Genomic DNA, 15,096 nt, shown 5'->3' on the forward strand with positions numbered 1-15,096 from the left:
AAGGACATAAGAGGCTAAGCAGGGAAGCTAAGGAGCGATTTCATGGAGCGAGTGTTCATTTTCTGTTTGTTGTAAAGCAGGCGGTTAGCTGTGCAAGTAACAGAAATGGAGGGGTCCAGGCACAGAGGTTCAGCTGTAGCCAAAATCAACTGACTGACTGGAGGAGGAGGGGAGGAGAAAAGTGCGACCGCCTTCGTCAAGAGCAAGTGTTAAAACTTAACATGTTTTTCTATCAGGCAAAAGAAAAAGGTGTTACTGACAAAGAGACATTTCCTGCTTTGTGCACACTGTGAGCATGAGGTATGAATGTGGTTGTGGTTTGTCTCACCATAGGCTCACCTTTAGTTGAACAAAGAAAAATTTATTTATTCTTGTTTCATGCAAAATGTTTTCACACTTTTCTGAGTGGCTTTGCAAATATAAATACAATGAAATGTTCTATTTGTGTGTTCCACCACACTGGAGGTTTTTATTCACATTAATTAAATGACAGTTTAGGTCTGTGGTTCTTTGCATGCTGCCACTTCCTCAAAGCTTCTTCCTGTCTGAAAGCAGACAGAAGGCTGGACAAGAAACACTGAGAGCAGCATCAGTACAGAACAGCTTGATATCTACCAGGGTCAGTACTGCAGAACTGTTAGAGTACAGCTTAAACTCCTGCTCAGCGTCTCAGTCCTCTCAACATGTCCTCATATATTTATGCTGAACCAGATCTATCAAAGAAGGTGAGATACAGCAGAAAGGAGGACGGAGCAGAGTGGGAGCAGAGGGAGGTGGATATCTACGAGAGTGCAGATGAGATCAGAGATAGTTATGATCATTTTCAATCGGAGGAAGGAGGTACAGTGGGGCAAAAAAGTATTTAGTCAGCCACCGATTGTGCAAGTTCCCCTACTTAAAATGATGACAGAGGTCAGTAATTTGCACCAGAGGTACACTTCAACTGTGAGAGACAGAATGTGGAAAAAAAATCCATGAATCCACATGGTAGGATTTGTAAAGAATTTATTCGTAAATTAGGGTGGAAAATAAGTATTTGGTCACCTCAAACAAGGAAAATCTCTGGCTCTCACAGACCTGTAACGTCTTCTGTAAGAAGCTTTTCTGTCCCCCACTCGTTACCTGTATGAATGGCACCTGTTTGAACTCATCATCTGTATAAAAGACACCTGTCCACAGCCTCAAACAGTCAGACTCCAAACTCCGCCATGGCCAAGACCAAAGAGCTTTCGAAGGACACCAGGAAAAGTATTGTAGACCTGCACCAGACTGGGAAGAGTGAATCTACAATAGGCAAGCAGCTTGGTGTGAAAAAATCAACTGTGGGAGCAATCATCAGAAAATGGAAGACATACAAGACCACTGATAATCTCCCTCGATCTGGGGCTCCACGCAAGATCTCATCCCGTGGGGTCAAAATGATCATGAGAACGGTGAGCAAAGATCCCAGAACCACACGGGGGGACCTGGTGAATGACCTGCAGAGAGCTGGGACCAAAGTAACAAAGGTCACCATCAGTAACACACTACAACGGCAGGGAATCAAATCCCGCAGTGCCAGACGTGTTCCGCTGCTGAAGCCAGTGCATGTCCAGGCCCGTCTGAAGTTTGCCAGAGAGCACATGGATGATACAGCAGAGGATTGGGAGAATGTCATGTGGTCAGATGAAACCAAAGTAGAACTTTTTGGTATAAACTCAACTCGTCGTGTTTGGAGGACGAAGAATACTGAGTTGCATCCCAAGAACACCATACCTACTGTGAAGCATGGGGGTGGAAACATCATGCTATGGGGCTGTTTTTCTGCCAAGGGGACAGGACGACTGATCCGTGTTAAGGACAGAATGAATGGGGCCATGTATCGTGAGATTTTGAGCCAAAACCTCCTTCCATCAGTGAGAACTTTGAAGATGAAACAAGGCTGGGTCTTCCAACATGACAATGATCCAAAACACACCGCCCGGGCAACAAAGGAGTGGCTCCGTAAGAAGCATTTGAAAGTCCTGGAGTGGCCTAGCCAGTCTCCAGACCTCAACCCCATAGAAAATCTGTGGCGGGAGTTGAAAGTCCGTGTTGCTCGGCGACAGCCCCAAAACATCACTGCTCTCGAGAAGATTTGCATGGAGGAATGGGCCAAAATACCAGCTACTGTGTGTGCAAACCTGGTAAAGACCTATAGTAAACGTTTGACCTCTGTTATTGCCAACAAAGGTTATGTTACAAAGTATTGAGTTGTATTTTTGTTATTGACCAAATACTTATTTTCCACCCTGATTTACGAATAAATTCTTTACAAATCCTACCATGTGGATTCATGGATTTTTTTTTTTCACATTCTGTCTCTCACAGTTGAAGTGTACCTCTGGTGCAAATTACTGACCTCTGACATCATTTTAGGTGGGGGAACTTGCACAATCGGTGGCTGACTAAATACTTTTTTGCCCCACTGTATGTCAATTATAAAAACAAGAATTTGTAGAGCTCTGTGAACAGGAAATTTATTTACACACTTTAGTCACAGTGCAGATGTTATATTTCTTTTGTTTTTGGCTAAGCTGATACAACCACAACCGCAGGTCTATTAAGCCTTTCATGCATGAATTACTTTTCAAAGAGTTTTTTACATGTCCACTTAGGTGGACAACATACATTTGAAATTAAGTATTTGGTATGGAGTGACGCATCAGTGTCCAATGTAGTGGTTTATGTGTAAGTAGACCATCAACACTGACACAAATACAAGACAACAGCCTGTAGTGACCACTATGTGTTAATCACAGAGTGACAGGAAATAAGCACAAACCAACATCCACACTGCTTTCTAACAGGACCACAGACTCTGAATCCTCCTTCAGTCCTGAAGGGCTCTTTCAGATGTGCTACACTGGGTCTAAGAGTGCTGTGCCTCCTGATGTTAGCTGGGATCATCATCCTGTCCATATGCTGTAAGATAAGATACAACCTCTGAACTTCTCCTGCAAATGAATGTATGACTGATACTGAATCCCAGCAGCCAACAAACATGCAGCTTCACAACCAGAACGTGTCCTTCTGCCACAGCAAATACAGGAAGTACATGAAGCCAACACAGAAGCAGCAAAAACTGCAGTTCCTTTAATGACCACTGGAGGCTGATGCTGAAAGCGAGTCAGTCCCCACAGACTCCCATGTTAAAATGAGCACCTTTGCTGCAGTAAAAACATGTTTCCCTTCAGGACCAAATGAGTTTTGGTCTCTAAGGATAGTTTCCTCTTCATAAAAACTGCACGGTGGCATTTTAAATGGAATTCTCTGATCAATAATATGAGCTGCTGTGTGGTACAGCCTGACCAACACGTTGGTTTTGCTGACTGAGCTTCTAGTATTTCATGAGTCTGTTACTTAGCACTGATTAGCAGGTGTGTGTCTGTGTGCATGATTCCTGGCTCATATCTTGTGTGTGTTGTGGAGTGAATGTTCTTGTTGTTCCTTCAAACTCTTCACTCAACACGGTGATTCTGTGATTATCTCAACAAAGCAGACAGGCAGCAGCATCTGCTGCAGACTGATGCAGGTGCAGCCACACTATGTTAGACAGTGGCCGTCTGTCATTGTGCGACTAGTTAGTTCACTTGGTGTATTAAGCAGGTAGCTAACAAGCTAATGTTAGCTCCATTCATCTGCTGGGATACATCAATGAATCTTTTTTTATTACATCAAATCACAACAACAGTTGCCTCGAGGTTCTTTATATTATCAGGTAAAGACTCCACAATAACAAAAACAACAACACAGAGAAAACTCCCAGCAGCTGCTGATGTTTGGATTTTAAGGTGGTTTGATTCTATGTTTTAAATCAGTTGATGATCTTCAGCTGACCTTTAGGTCCTGGTGGAGCTGTGACAGACTTAATGCTGGATCAGCAGAAACATCACAAATCTATGATGTGAGAACAGAGACGCCTGCAAAAGGACGTCTGAAAGCAGGAAGTTCCTGGAAGCTGCAGGAAGAAACATTTATTAATTATAAATAAGCAGAAAGAGGAAGTGTTGAAGCCTCAGAGCAGCTTTGACTGAATGTAAAAAGACATATTTTCAGTGAGAACAAGCACATGTCACATGAGTCAGAATCTATTCTTTCAAAGCATATAGATAACATCTCTGAGACATCCTCCGGCGCCCCCCGTGTGCGGCAGCCTGTTACAGCAGCTCTGCTCAATCTGAGTTTCTTTCTTTCTTATCTTTTCTTCTCGTAATTTTTTATAACTAACGTATCAGTAATTAGACTCTGCAACCATGTTCTACCGTTTTGTGCTAGTTCTGGTCGTTTTTCTTAGTTTATTTCTACTTTTTTCACCCGTGTCTGGGGACCCAGAGCAGGGATCCTTTGTTTACAGTAAGGATCAGCTGTTAGCGCTGCGTCCTGCAGCGGTACTGCCGGCGGACAGACCCGATATTCCCAGCGAGCTGAGGAGGAAAAGACGGGGGTGTCGTGCTGGGAAGGAGCGCCGTCGCCCGAGAAGGAGACGTTATCGACCATCTCTTCCTTCTGTAATCATTGGAAACGTAAGATCTTTGCCCAATAAGATGGATGAGCTCACGTCGCTAACCTGGTCACAGAGGGAGTACCGGCAATGTAGCATCATGATGCTAACGGAGTCGTGGCTAACACCGCTAACTCCGGACACAAGCGTGACACTACCGGGATTTCAGATGCTGCGAGCGGACAGGACGAGAGACAGCGGTAAGAGGAAAGGAGGGGGACTGGCAGTTTTTGTGAACGACAGATGGTGTAACCCTGGGCACATCACTGTGAAAGAGCAACTCTGCAGCAGAGACATTGAGCTGTTAGCCGTTAGCATGCGTCCGTACTATCTGCCCCGGGAATTCTCGCATGTTATCGCAATAACAGCGTATGTCCCCCCCTCGGCCAACGCGGATGCAGCCTGTGACTCTCTCCACTCAGTGGTCAGCAGACTGCAAACACAATCTCCGAGAGCCCTTCTCATAATATCAGGGGACTTCAATCATGCCTCTTTGGACTCCACACTGCCCACCTTCACCCAGTATGTGACCTGCCCAACCAGAGTCAATAAAACACTGGACTTACTGTATGCCAATGCTGAAGAGGCATACAGTTCATCACCTCTCCCTCCACTGGGCAGATCTGATCACAACCTGGTGCACCTTGTCCCTGTGTATGAGCCCTTAGTGCGCAGGGAGCCACCAGCCACCCGCACAGTACAGAGATGGTCAGAGGAGAGCGAGGAGGCTCTTAAGGACTGTTTTGAGTCGACTGTGTGGGAGGTGATCTGTGACGACCACGGAGAGGACATCGACAGCCTTACTACATGCATTACTGACTATATTAATTTCTGTGTGGATAACACCGTACCTACCAGGACTGTACGGTGTTTCTCCAACAACAAACCTTGGATTACCCCAGAAATTAAAGCTGTCCTCAAGCAGAAGAGGAGGGCCTTCAAATCCAAAGACAAAGAGGAGTTGAAAAGGGTGCAGAGAGAGTTGAGGGGACTGATAAGGAATGGGAAGGACAGCTACAGGCAGAAGATGGAGAACCAGCTTCAACAAAACAACGTTGGTGAAGTCTGGAGAGGCCTCAGAACCATCTCGGGCCACAAACAGCAGAACTCTCTGCCTGGGAGGGATGTGAGGTGGGCAAATGAACTGAATCATTTCTTCAACAGATTTGATTCAACCATGAGACAGTCTGCAACATCGGCTGCAGACTCACCCACCCCCACTGCTGCTGTTCCACCTCAGACACTTCACACCTCCTCTATTCACCCTGCTCACTCCCCCCCACCCCCAACAACAGCATCCAATACACACTCAACACAAGGCTCCAGCCTGTCTCTCTCAACCACCCAGGTTAGGAGGGAACTGAGGAGGATTAATGGCAAGAAGGCAGCGGGCCCAGATGGCATCAGCTCGAGGGTCGTCAGGTCCTGCGCGGACCAACTGTGTGGGGTGATGGAGCACCTCTTCAACCTGAGCCTGAGGTTGGGAAGAGTCCCACAGCTCTGGAAAACCTCCTGTGTTGTACCAGTGCCAAAGACTTCACGCCCCAAGGACCTCAACAGCTACAGGCCGGTGGCTCTGACATCCCACCTGATGAAGACCCTGGAGCGGTTGGTCCTGGCTCAGCTTCGGCGCCTAACAAGCTCATCACTGGACCCACTTCAGTTTGCCTACCAGCCTGGCATTGGAGCGGATGATGCCGTCATTCACCTCCTACATCGTTCCCTCGCTCACCTGGAGACCGCTGGAAGCACTGTGAGAATCATGTTCTTTGATTTCTCCAGTGCCTTCAACACCATTCTTCCCTCGGTTCTGAAGGACAAGCTGGAGAACTCTGGAGTGGACCATCACCTCACTACCTGGATCCTGGACTACCTCACCGACCGACCACAGTATGTGAGGACTCAGGGCTGTGTGTCGGACAGGGTCGTCTGCAGTACGGGGGCCCCACAGGGAACGGTTCTGGCTCCGTTCCTCTTCACCATCTACACTGCAGACTTCTCCCACAATTCCACCCAGTGCTTCCTGCAGAAGTTCTCTGATGACTCTGCAATAGTCGGCCTCATCACTGATGGGGACGACAAGGAGTACAGAGGACTGACTCAAGACTTTGTGGACTGGTGCCAGCTGAACTACCTCCAGATCAACGCCAGTAAAACCAAGGAGCTGGTGGTAGACTTCCGCAGGCACAAGCATTCTCCACTGCAACCACTGAACATCCAGGGTATGGACATTGAGGCTGTGGACAGCTACAGGTACCTTGGTGTTCATCTGAACAACAGACTGGACTGGACTCATAACTCAGACGCCCTCTACAGGAAAGGGCAGAGCAGGCTGTACCTGCTGCGGAGACTCAGGTCGTTTGGAGTGGAGGGCCCACTCCTGAAGACCTTCTATGACTCTGTGGTGGCTTCTGCTATCTTTTATGGTGTGGTCTGCTGGGGCGGCAGCATCTCTGCTGGGGACAGGAAGAGACTGAACAGGGTGATCCGAAGGGCCAGCTCTGTCCTAGGATGCCCTCTGGACCCAGTGGAGGTGGTGAGTGACAGGAGAACGGCGGCTAAGCTGTCATCCCTGTTGGACAACGTCTCCCACCCCATGCAGCAGACTGTGACAGCACTGAGCAGCTCCTTCAGTGGGAGACTGCGGCACCCACGGTGTGGGACGGAGAGATTTCGCAGGTCTTTCCTCCCCACTGCTGTCAGACTCCACAATAAAGACTTTAACTGATCAAGCACACACATCCACACATGTGCAATAACACTAAGTGCAATAATCCTTTCTGTCATCGTTGTATTTTTACTCAGTTGTATATAGCATTCGTATTCTATTTTTATCTTATTGTATATTTTTATTCTATTTTATTCTACTGTATATAGTATTTTATTTTATTCTATTCTGTACAGTTGTGTACTGTATTTATTCTTATTGTATTCTAATTTTTGCGTCATAACTTTTGCACTGTCCACTTCCTGCTGTGACAAAACAAATTTCCCACGTGTGGGACTAATAAAGGTTATCTTATCTTATCTTATCTTATCTTATCTTATCTTATCTTACAGGTGTAGAAATGCTGTTTGACTCTTCACCTTCTTCCTCCACACTGAAGCACAATTATTCTGAATCTTGTCAGTGGTTTTTGTTCACAGTTGATACGTATTTAGCTCATCAGATTTCCTGTAGTTCTAACACCTCCACCCACAGGACATGTTAAAGAACAATGGCTGCAAGTTTCTGACTCTTATTGATATTTGACAAAGCAGAGGAAGAAGATTATTTCTGTTCAACGTTTCACTCATTTTATTTTATTTTATTTTATTTTGGTTTCACTGAAATATTTCAGATGCTTTGAACAAGAGTGAAAACAACAAACTTCACTTCAAACACAATAAACTGAACCACAGTTACAACGAGCTACAGACTGAACATCAAGGTAAGAAAGTATTTAAAATTAACAAGAAAATACTAATGTCAGAAAATTTATATTTACATTTTTTAACATGTTTTTTTCTACAGAGACAAAACGACTCAACAGTCAGTTACAGGAAGAAGTGAAGAAGCTGAAGGAGAAGATAGAAGGTAATAAAGTTTGAATAACTGATAGAAAACATCAGTGTTACACAGTGATAACCTGATTGTGTCTTTGTTTTGAATCCTACATGTTTGATGCTGTGTAACAGTTTCTCTGTATAAATGTAAGTTTCAGTTCATTATGAATAAGAGAGAAAACCTGAGTTTAAATGAAGCATTTACAGGGAAAATGACAGGAACCAAAGATTCATGTGATACAACAGGACACAAAGTCTGACTTTAAAACATGTGTTTGACTTTAAGAGAAGTGTCCTGATCGATGGATGAGATTTGGAAGCAGCTGTTACTTTAAATCCACTGAGAGTAAAACTTGGTCTGACAGCAGGAGAGCCTGTCAGGATAAAGGAGCTGATCTGGTGATGATAAACAGCAAAGAGGAACAGGTGGGTGTGTTTGTTCATGTCTGTGTGATCTTTGATGGAGCTGACAGTGAGTTACAAAGTTCTTCATACTGTGAATTAAAGCCACACATTGATGATAAGTATACATGTGCAAACATACAGACACATAAACAAAGCAGCACATTCATTCCATCAGAAACACAACAGTTAGAAACTATGGAGGAAAATAAAGGGGAAAAGATTGAGGGAGAGCTAACCTGTAAAAATGAGTTTCAGCCGTTAACAGTCAGCTGACCTGATAGTCTGAGGAAGGCTGTTCCACAGTTTGGCTGCAACAAGCTCAAAAGCACGATGGCCTCTGGTGTTCAAATCAGAGCGAGGGACAGTTGGGAGACGCTGATTAGATGATCAGAGAGGCCGGCTGCAGTGATAAGGTCCAAGAAGCTCTGCTATATAAGCAGGGGCCTGTTCATGCACAGCTTTATATGTTCATAACAGGATTTAAAAGAGGATTCTGAAGTTCACTGTAAGCCAGTGAAGAGAAGCAAGAATAGGTGAGATATGAGACTGCAGGCCAGGTTTTGTTTGCAGCCTTGCTGCTGAGTTCTGCACTAACTGCAGACCAACTATGGAGGACTGAGAAATGCAGGTGAAAAGTGAATTACAATAATCAGGCAGGAGAAAGTATGAACTCAAAGTTCCAGATGATTGAATCACAGTAAAGATTTGATCTTTGCAATATTTCTGAGCTAAAGGAAACAAGACTGGCTGACCTTTGACATGTGAGGCTCAAAATGATCTTTAACAGGTGATTGGATGTTACTGGTGAGGGGGACGATGTACTGACTGACCTCCTCAGAGAAACTGAGCCAAACAGCACAACTTCAGTTTGAGATGAAGGAAGTTTAAATCCATGAAATGATGACAGAGAAGCATTCACTGAGGCAGGAGAGGCTCGACAGAAAAGCATTAGTGTGTGTGTCATCTGCACAGCAGTGCTAGGAGATCCCATTAAAACCATTAAGCAGATGTCACAGGGGCAGCATTTATAAAGAGAACAGAACTGGTCCAAGGACTGAGGCATGTGGGACTCAGATGAGGACACACATTGATTAATATGAAGTATCTGTTTGATAAGTATGAAGAAAACCATGTGAGAGCAGCACCAGTGATGCCAGTTTGTAGTGTGTTAATAAGAGGAGCACCATCAACAGTATGAAGGCTGCAGAGAAGTCAAGCAGGACTCAAATGGAGTCTTTATCCCAGCGCAGAAGAATCTGGTTAGTAACTTTCATGAAAGCTGTTTCAGTGCTGTGGTTTGTCTGGAACCAGGTTGGAATTGATCAAAGATCTGAAGGAGCTGACGAGCAACTTGATTTAAAACAGTGGGATGTAAGGAGGGTTGATCCCACTCACAAAGACTCTGGCTGTTTGAAAGTCAGCTGAAATGAAAGGGACTGGTTTCTAATAGAGAGAAGTCAGGGGGAGATGGCAGCAGGAAGGAGTTTGAACTCCAACAACAGAACTGGAGGAGAGACTTGGGGCGGTTGAAGAGGTACAGACTTGAACTCTGACCTGATACTGTTGATGTTGCCAGTGAAGAAATCGAAAAATGTCCACAGTCATTAGAAGACATGGGAGTGACAGCAGTTTGTCTCTGGGAAGACAACACTGACTGTAAGCCTGTCAAAGATGATACATCTGTGATTGGATAGTAGGTCAGACATGTGGAAGGTCAGCGTTATGTGTGGGGCCGACAACATGATGCACTACATGAAATGATGCTGCAGTGTTCATCAATTGTGTGGCAGTGTTGTTAGAGGGATCATCAATAAGTAAATTAGACTCATCTACTAAAATGACTTTATGAACAATAACCGATGAGAGAAGATTAGAGAATCCATTCAGGAAATGATTGCAGGATTTGGGAGGTGGATCGATTACAATACAGCAAACTGGAGATTCACATTGAATTATGAAGGAGAGGAATTCAAAGCAGTTAAAGAACCAGGATTAAATGGGAACCAGTTCAGATGATCCTTAGAAACCAAGTCAACACAAAACATTGAAATAACAGAAATGTTATAAATGAGAGAAATCCTCATAATCCAGATTATTTTTCTGATTCAATCCAACTGAATCAAATGATTTGTTAACACTGATTCCACTGCAACACTGACTGAGCTACAGGAGGAGCTGATATTCATTGATTCTTTGGCTCTTTCTGATTTCTGCACAATGGAAGAAAAGTTTCATCACAGTTATTCTTCCTTCAGACATGTTCACAAGATGATGTCACTACAACAGAAGTGCTGAATTATGACTGGAGACAATATTTGTGTCTCTTCTCAAACAGGAATTTATCAGTAAATTTGCAGGATACTCTTGGATTGGTCTGAGACCCAGACAGACATCAGGACGATATGATTGGACATCAGGAGGATATGAATGGGAATGGGTGGACGGATCAGCGCTGACAGAAACGTGAGACATTAGTTTGTTTCTATTCCAGAGTTATTATTTAGAAGTGAAACACTGATGTTTTGGAAGATAGATCAGCAATACATGAGCTGAGCTATTTTCCAACAGCCCCACAAACTGAATGTAAAGAAAAGCAGAAATCCTCCTTTGAATGAACAGCTGTGCTTGAACTCTCTTCATCTGCAGTCTGTGATGACGTTCAGTTACAACAAGTCAGTTTGAAGGAATCAGGATTGAAACATGTTCAAAGCAGCGACCGACACATTTCACTTTGTTCAATTTGTCTTCATGTTTTTGTGCTGTAATGTTTCTTTTCTCACAGAACAAAAAGTGTTTCAGAGAATTCCTGTCTCTTCTTCTTTGGTGTTTGTAAAACTTCAGAACATATGAAGGAAGAAGCTTCAGTAAATATGACCTGATAGACACACATTTCAAAGTGATGTCTGTAAACAGCTGACAAACAGTTTCAAACAGCAGAAAGTCAGCTCTGACTTCTTTTTATTCTCCATTTTTACAGCAGGAAGATTTCATATTCATCAAAGCTTGAAAGCTGTTTTAGTGTGCATGATGATTCTCAGAGAAAAGTCTAAAGGAGGGAAAGTGGGCGAGAAACCTGGGAAAGAAATACAGCAAATATTGGAAATATTCCAAAAGAGACGCATATTTATATGAATGTGACAATAGTTATGAGTTTAGTCCAGTTTCATATCAGATTTGATCTCTCTGACAGGTTCTGGGCACCAGGACATGAGAATCCCCGTTCTGGTTACTATGGAGTCTGCTGTGATGGTTATGGGAAATGGACACGGTCATATTATTCTGATTCAACGACCTTCATCTGTGAGAAATGAGTTTGGTGCTTTGATGTAAATGTTTGAATAATCCAACCAAAGACACCTCACTATGAAATGTCCTGCATGAGCCTCAGACTCAGCTTACAGTCTTTACTTGTTCATTCTGCATCATATATTGATTACATATATTGTCCCTCTGTGCTCTGTGCTGTACAGTAAGGTTGGAAGTCATCCACACAAAACCTTGAAGTACTTCATTACTCTGTAGTTCCAGCAAATTGTTCTAATAAAAGTCAAAGTGCAGCTTGTCTTTACTTTGCTTTACTTGGTTTATTCATCAGCCTGTTGGTCCTAAAACTACAGTAAATGTCTTGTTTCAAAAAGTTCAGCAAAAAATATGTTTGATTAATAAGAATTTTAAAGGTTCTGATCAGCTGGAACATCAGAAGGATATTTTTAAACCTCTGTGTATGTGAAAGTGACAGAAAGACATTAAATGTTAATTGTGTTATGTGAGTCATGTATATTTAGTTTTGCATTTTATATGGAAGTTGTATTTAATTTTTTGTATGATGGATTTGAAAAACAAATATTTCATATAAGGCTTTAAGTGTTGATGACTTTAATTACAGATAAAATAACTTACTCAGTAACTTATTGGTTGAATAGTAAAAGAGAGAAAACGGCTTCAGAGCTCTAAGTGTCGCTATATTAAAGGTTCAACATTTAACTTGGAGACACTTTGAAATATTTCAAAACATCAACAGAATATAAAGAAAACATCTCTGACGTCATGTTCAACACATCTAAATATGAACTTAAGTTAGCATCCAGCTGATGCCAGCCTGTACACTCATGTAATACCACTTTGTACCACAAGAGGCTGCAGTGAGCCAGCATAGTCTGCACTGTGCTCACATTTGTATAGTTGTTGTTGCACTACAGCATTAGGTCAGACCACAAGTGTGTTGTTCTTTTACAATAAACAGCAACAATCAGAAAGTGTGTTTGGATTGACAACAACTGTGATGACACATTATAACCTGTTATTAAAGTTCTGCCCCTGCTTTGATCAAATGTGGGTTACTGCTGGTTAGTTAGTGTGACTTCATACAAACCTGTGTGTTACACCAGTGGAAGAAGCTTTTCCTTCATCAGTCTTCTTGTTTCTTACTATAGGGCTGAACAGCTACACTAACACTCTCTGGCTCTATGCTGCCCCCCTGTGGTCACAGTTGTAGTCAGTGTTGGTATGAAATGTTTGAAAGCTTCAGCACCACAGACAGCTGCAGGCAGCTCCACCCTCTCTGTACCATGTCTGCAACCTGTAACTTCAGTGTGTTCATTTAAACATTGAAATAAACTCTGGCTGCACATCGTTCTGCTTTTCTTTAAAAACAAAAACGGTTAAATAGTGTAAAATATGTAAATGTACAAAAGTTAGTGGTCCCAGAATAACTACAACTTTAAATAATTATAATCATAGCAAAGTTTGGCCTGATGGTGGCAGTAATGGAAACATTAGAGTACCACCATCATCACTTTCATTTTACCACATTTTATTTGAAGAACACTCAAGGACACTGTACACAGCAGAATAATAAAAGTAACAGAAAAGCAGGCAGTTTACACAATCATAAAGTCATAAGGCATAAAACTAATTTAACATAGCAGAGTGGAGAGGTTATGTGGGATAAGCTATTTTGAACCAGTGAGTTTTTGTCTAGACTTACAGAGAGAGAAGGAAGTGATATTTCTTAAATCAGGAGGTCGTGAACTCCAGAGTCGAGGAGCAGAGCAGCTGAAAGCCACGGTGGCAAGACAGGGGGCGGGGCTAGAGAGAGAGAAGAAGGAGATCTAAGACACCGAGACGGGATCATCATCAGAGACAGATGATGAACAGCCTTAAATGTGTACAAAAGTATTTTGACATTGATGTGATATCTAACTGGGAGTGATGAGATCTGTAGAAGGGGTCCTGGTGATGATACGAGCAGCAGAGTTCTGGACACATTAAAGCTCATTAATGGATTTTTGAGTAAGACCAAAAAGAAATGAATCACAGTAATCGATCCGAGCAGTAACAACACTGTGAACAAGAACGGCAGCGGCATGTGGAGTGAGAAAAGGACAGAGACGATTAATGTTGCACAATTGAAAATATGCAGACTGAGTAACATCATTAATGTGTGAACTGAACGATAGAGTACAGTCAAGGATGATACCCAAACTTTTCACAGAGGAAGAAACGGAGACCGGCGAGTTATTGATCGTTATAGAGAAACTGTTGGTTCTGGATAATGTTGATTTAGAGTCGACCAAGAGAAGCTCAGATTTGACGGTAACAGCAGTCGGTAAGAAGATTTTTACCCAGAACTAAAATGAAAACCAGAGAGCAGAAACGTAAAAGAACAAAAACAATGGTGGGGTTGGCCCGGAAGCAGAGAGGAGAAGAGGCTCAGAACATGTGGACAGTATGAAAACGGAGGAGATGAAAGAACTTCTCTGGAGGTCGGACGTGTTGCTAACAGTGGAGGGGCTGCTTTGAGGATTGGCTGCAAAGGCAGAGTTTCTCTGGAGACTTGGAGGCAGACAGGAGCCCTGCTGGGGCTTGGCTGGATAACTCAGAGGACTCAGGATACTCGGAAGTTACACCTCCTCCAGCTTATCCAAGGGAACATCAAGGCGTTCCCAGGCCAGCCAAGAGATCTAATTTCTCCAGCTTGTTCTTGGTCTATCCAGTGATTCTACTATAGAAGCATGAACAGGTGGAGACGGAGGCTGCAGCCTGACTGCTCATCAGTTACCTGCTGAAGTTCAGGGTCTGGCTGCTGCGCTAGTTATGGTGTTCTTGATTGCAAAAGCACCACAAGTAAACCAGGAAACACTAACTAGAACACTCAGCTGAAGGGATGAGGGAGATCATGACAAGTGTTGGAGTGACTTTGTTAAAAATTGTCATTGTTGTGCTTCGAATTGTGAACCTTGTTTAAACTGCATGATTGAAGATATTCTTGTTTCTGTTCTCCTCCCTGCATGTAGGATGGTGGGGGAGGCTACAGCTATAGTGTTCAACTGCAGGCACATTCCATGTAAAGAGTCTGGTTTGCTTATTTGCTCGGGAACGTCCACTTCCTGCCCTTCATGGGCTCACCTATGTTTGTATATGGGGGAGCATTAAGGGGGTTAAGCCATATACAGGGTGGGGGGAGATGACCCTTTTATGAATAGGGATGTTGTTAAACGGTTGTAAACAGATGTTGTGTAGCAGGAAGTCACGTATACAGAGACACACACACACATACAAACACATTCACAGTGTGTGTTCTCTGAATAAAAGGCTGCGAGGGGAGTTTGGAGTTGGCTACA

General features: G+C 43.3%; 1 protein-coding gene across 1 annotated transcript; it reads left to right on the top strand.

Annotated features, from left to right (window-relative positions):
- The first annotated feature begins 683 nt into the window (after positions 1 to 683).
- LOC146609117 (uncharacterized) lies at positions 684 to 11,784 on the top strand. The gene is made up of 7 exons (XM_085345788.1): positions 684 to 840; positions 2,829 to 2,945; positions 7,864 to 7,953; positions 8,037 to 8,099; positions 8,355 to 8,494; positions 10,809 to 10,936; positions 11,664 to 11,784. Exons 1-7 carry the CDS (start codon positions 684 to 686, stop codon positions 11,782 to 11,784), a joined length of 816 nt encoding a protein of 271 aa, XP_085201914.1.
- The last annotated feature ends 3,312 nt before the right edge of the window (positions 11,785 to 15,096 follow it).

The sequence above is a fragment of the Diplotaxodon limnothrissa genome, linkage group LG22 (assembly GCF_057381915.1).
Source record: "Diplotaxodon limnothrissa isolate DT_005_m linkage group LG22, D_limnothrissa_male_GT1.1, whole genome shotgun sequence".
NCBI lineage: Eukaryota > Metazoa > Chordata > Actinopteri > Cichliformes > Cichlidae > Diplotaxodon > Diplotaxodon limnothrissa.

What these genes read in the sequence shown, in the direction of transcription:
- LOC146609117 (XM_085345788.1), top strand. Translation starts at nt 684, where the DNA reads ATGTCCTCATATATTTATGCTGAACCAGATCTATCAAAGAAGGTGAGA. An exon ending in CATCATCCTGTCCATATGCT is followed by an intron (nt 2,946 to 7,863) that starts GTAAGATAAGAT and finishes GAAATATTTCAG; the next exon opens with ATGCTTTGAACAAGAGTGAA. An exon ending in TAAACAGCAAAGAGGAACAG is followed by an intron (nt 8,495 to 10,808) that starts GTGGGTGTGTTT and finishes CTTCTCAAACAG; the next exon opens with GAATTTATCAGTAAATTTGC.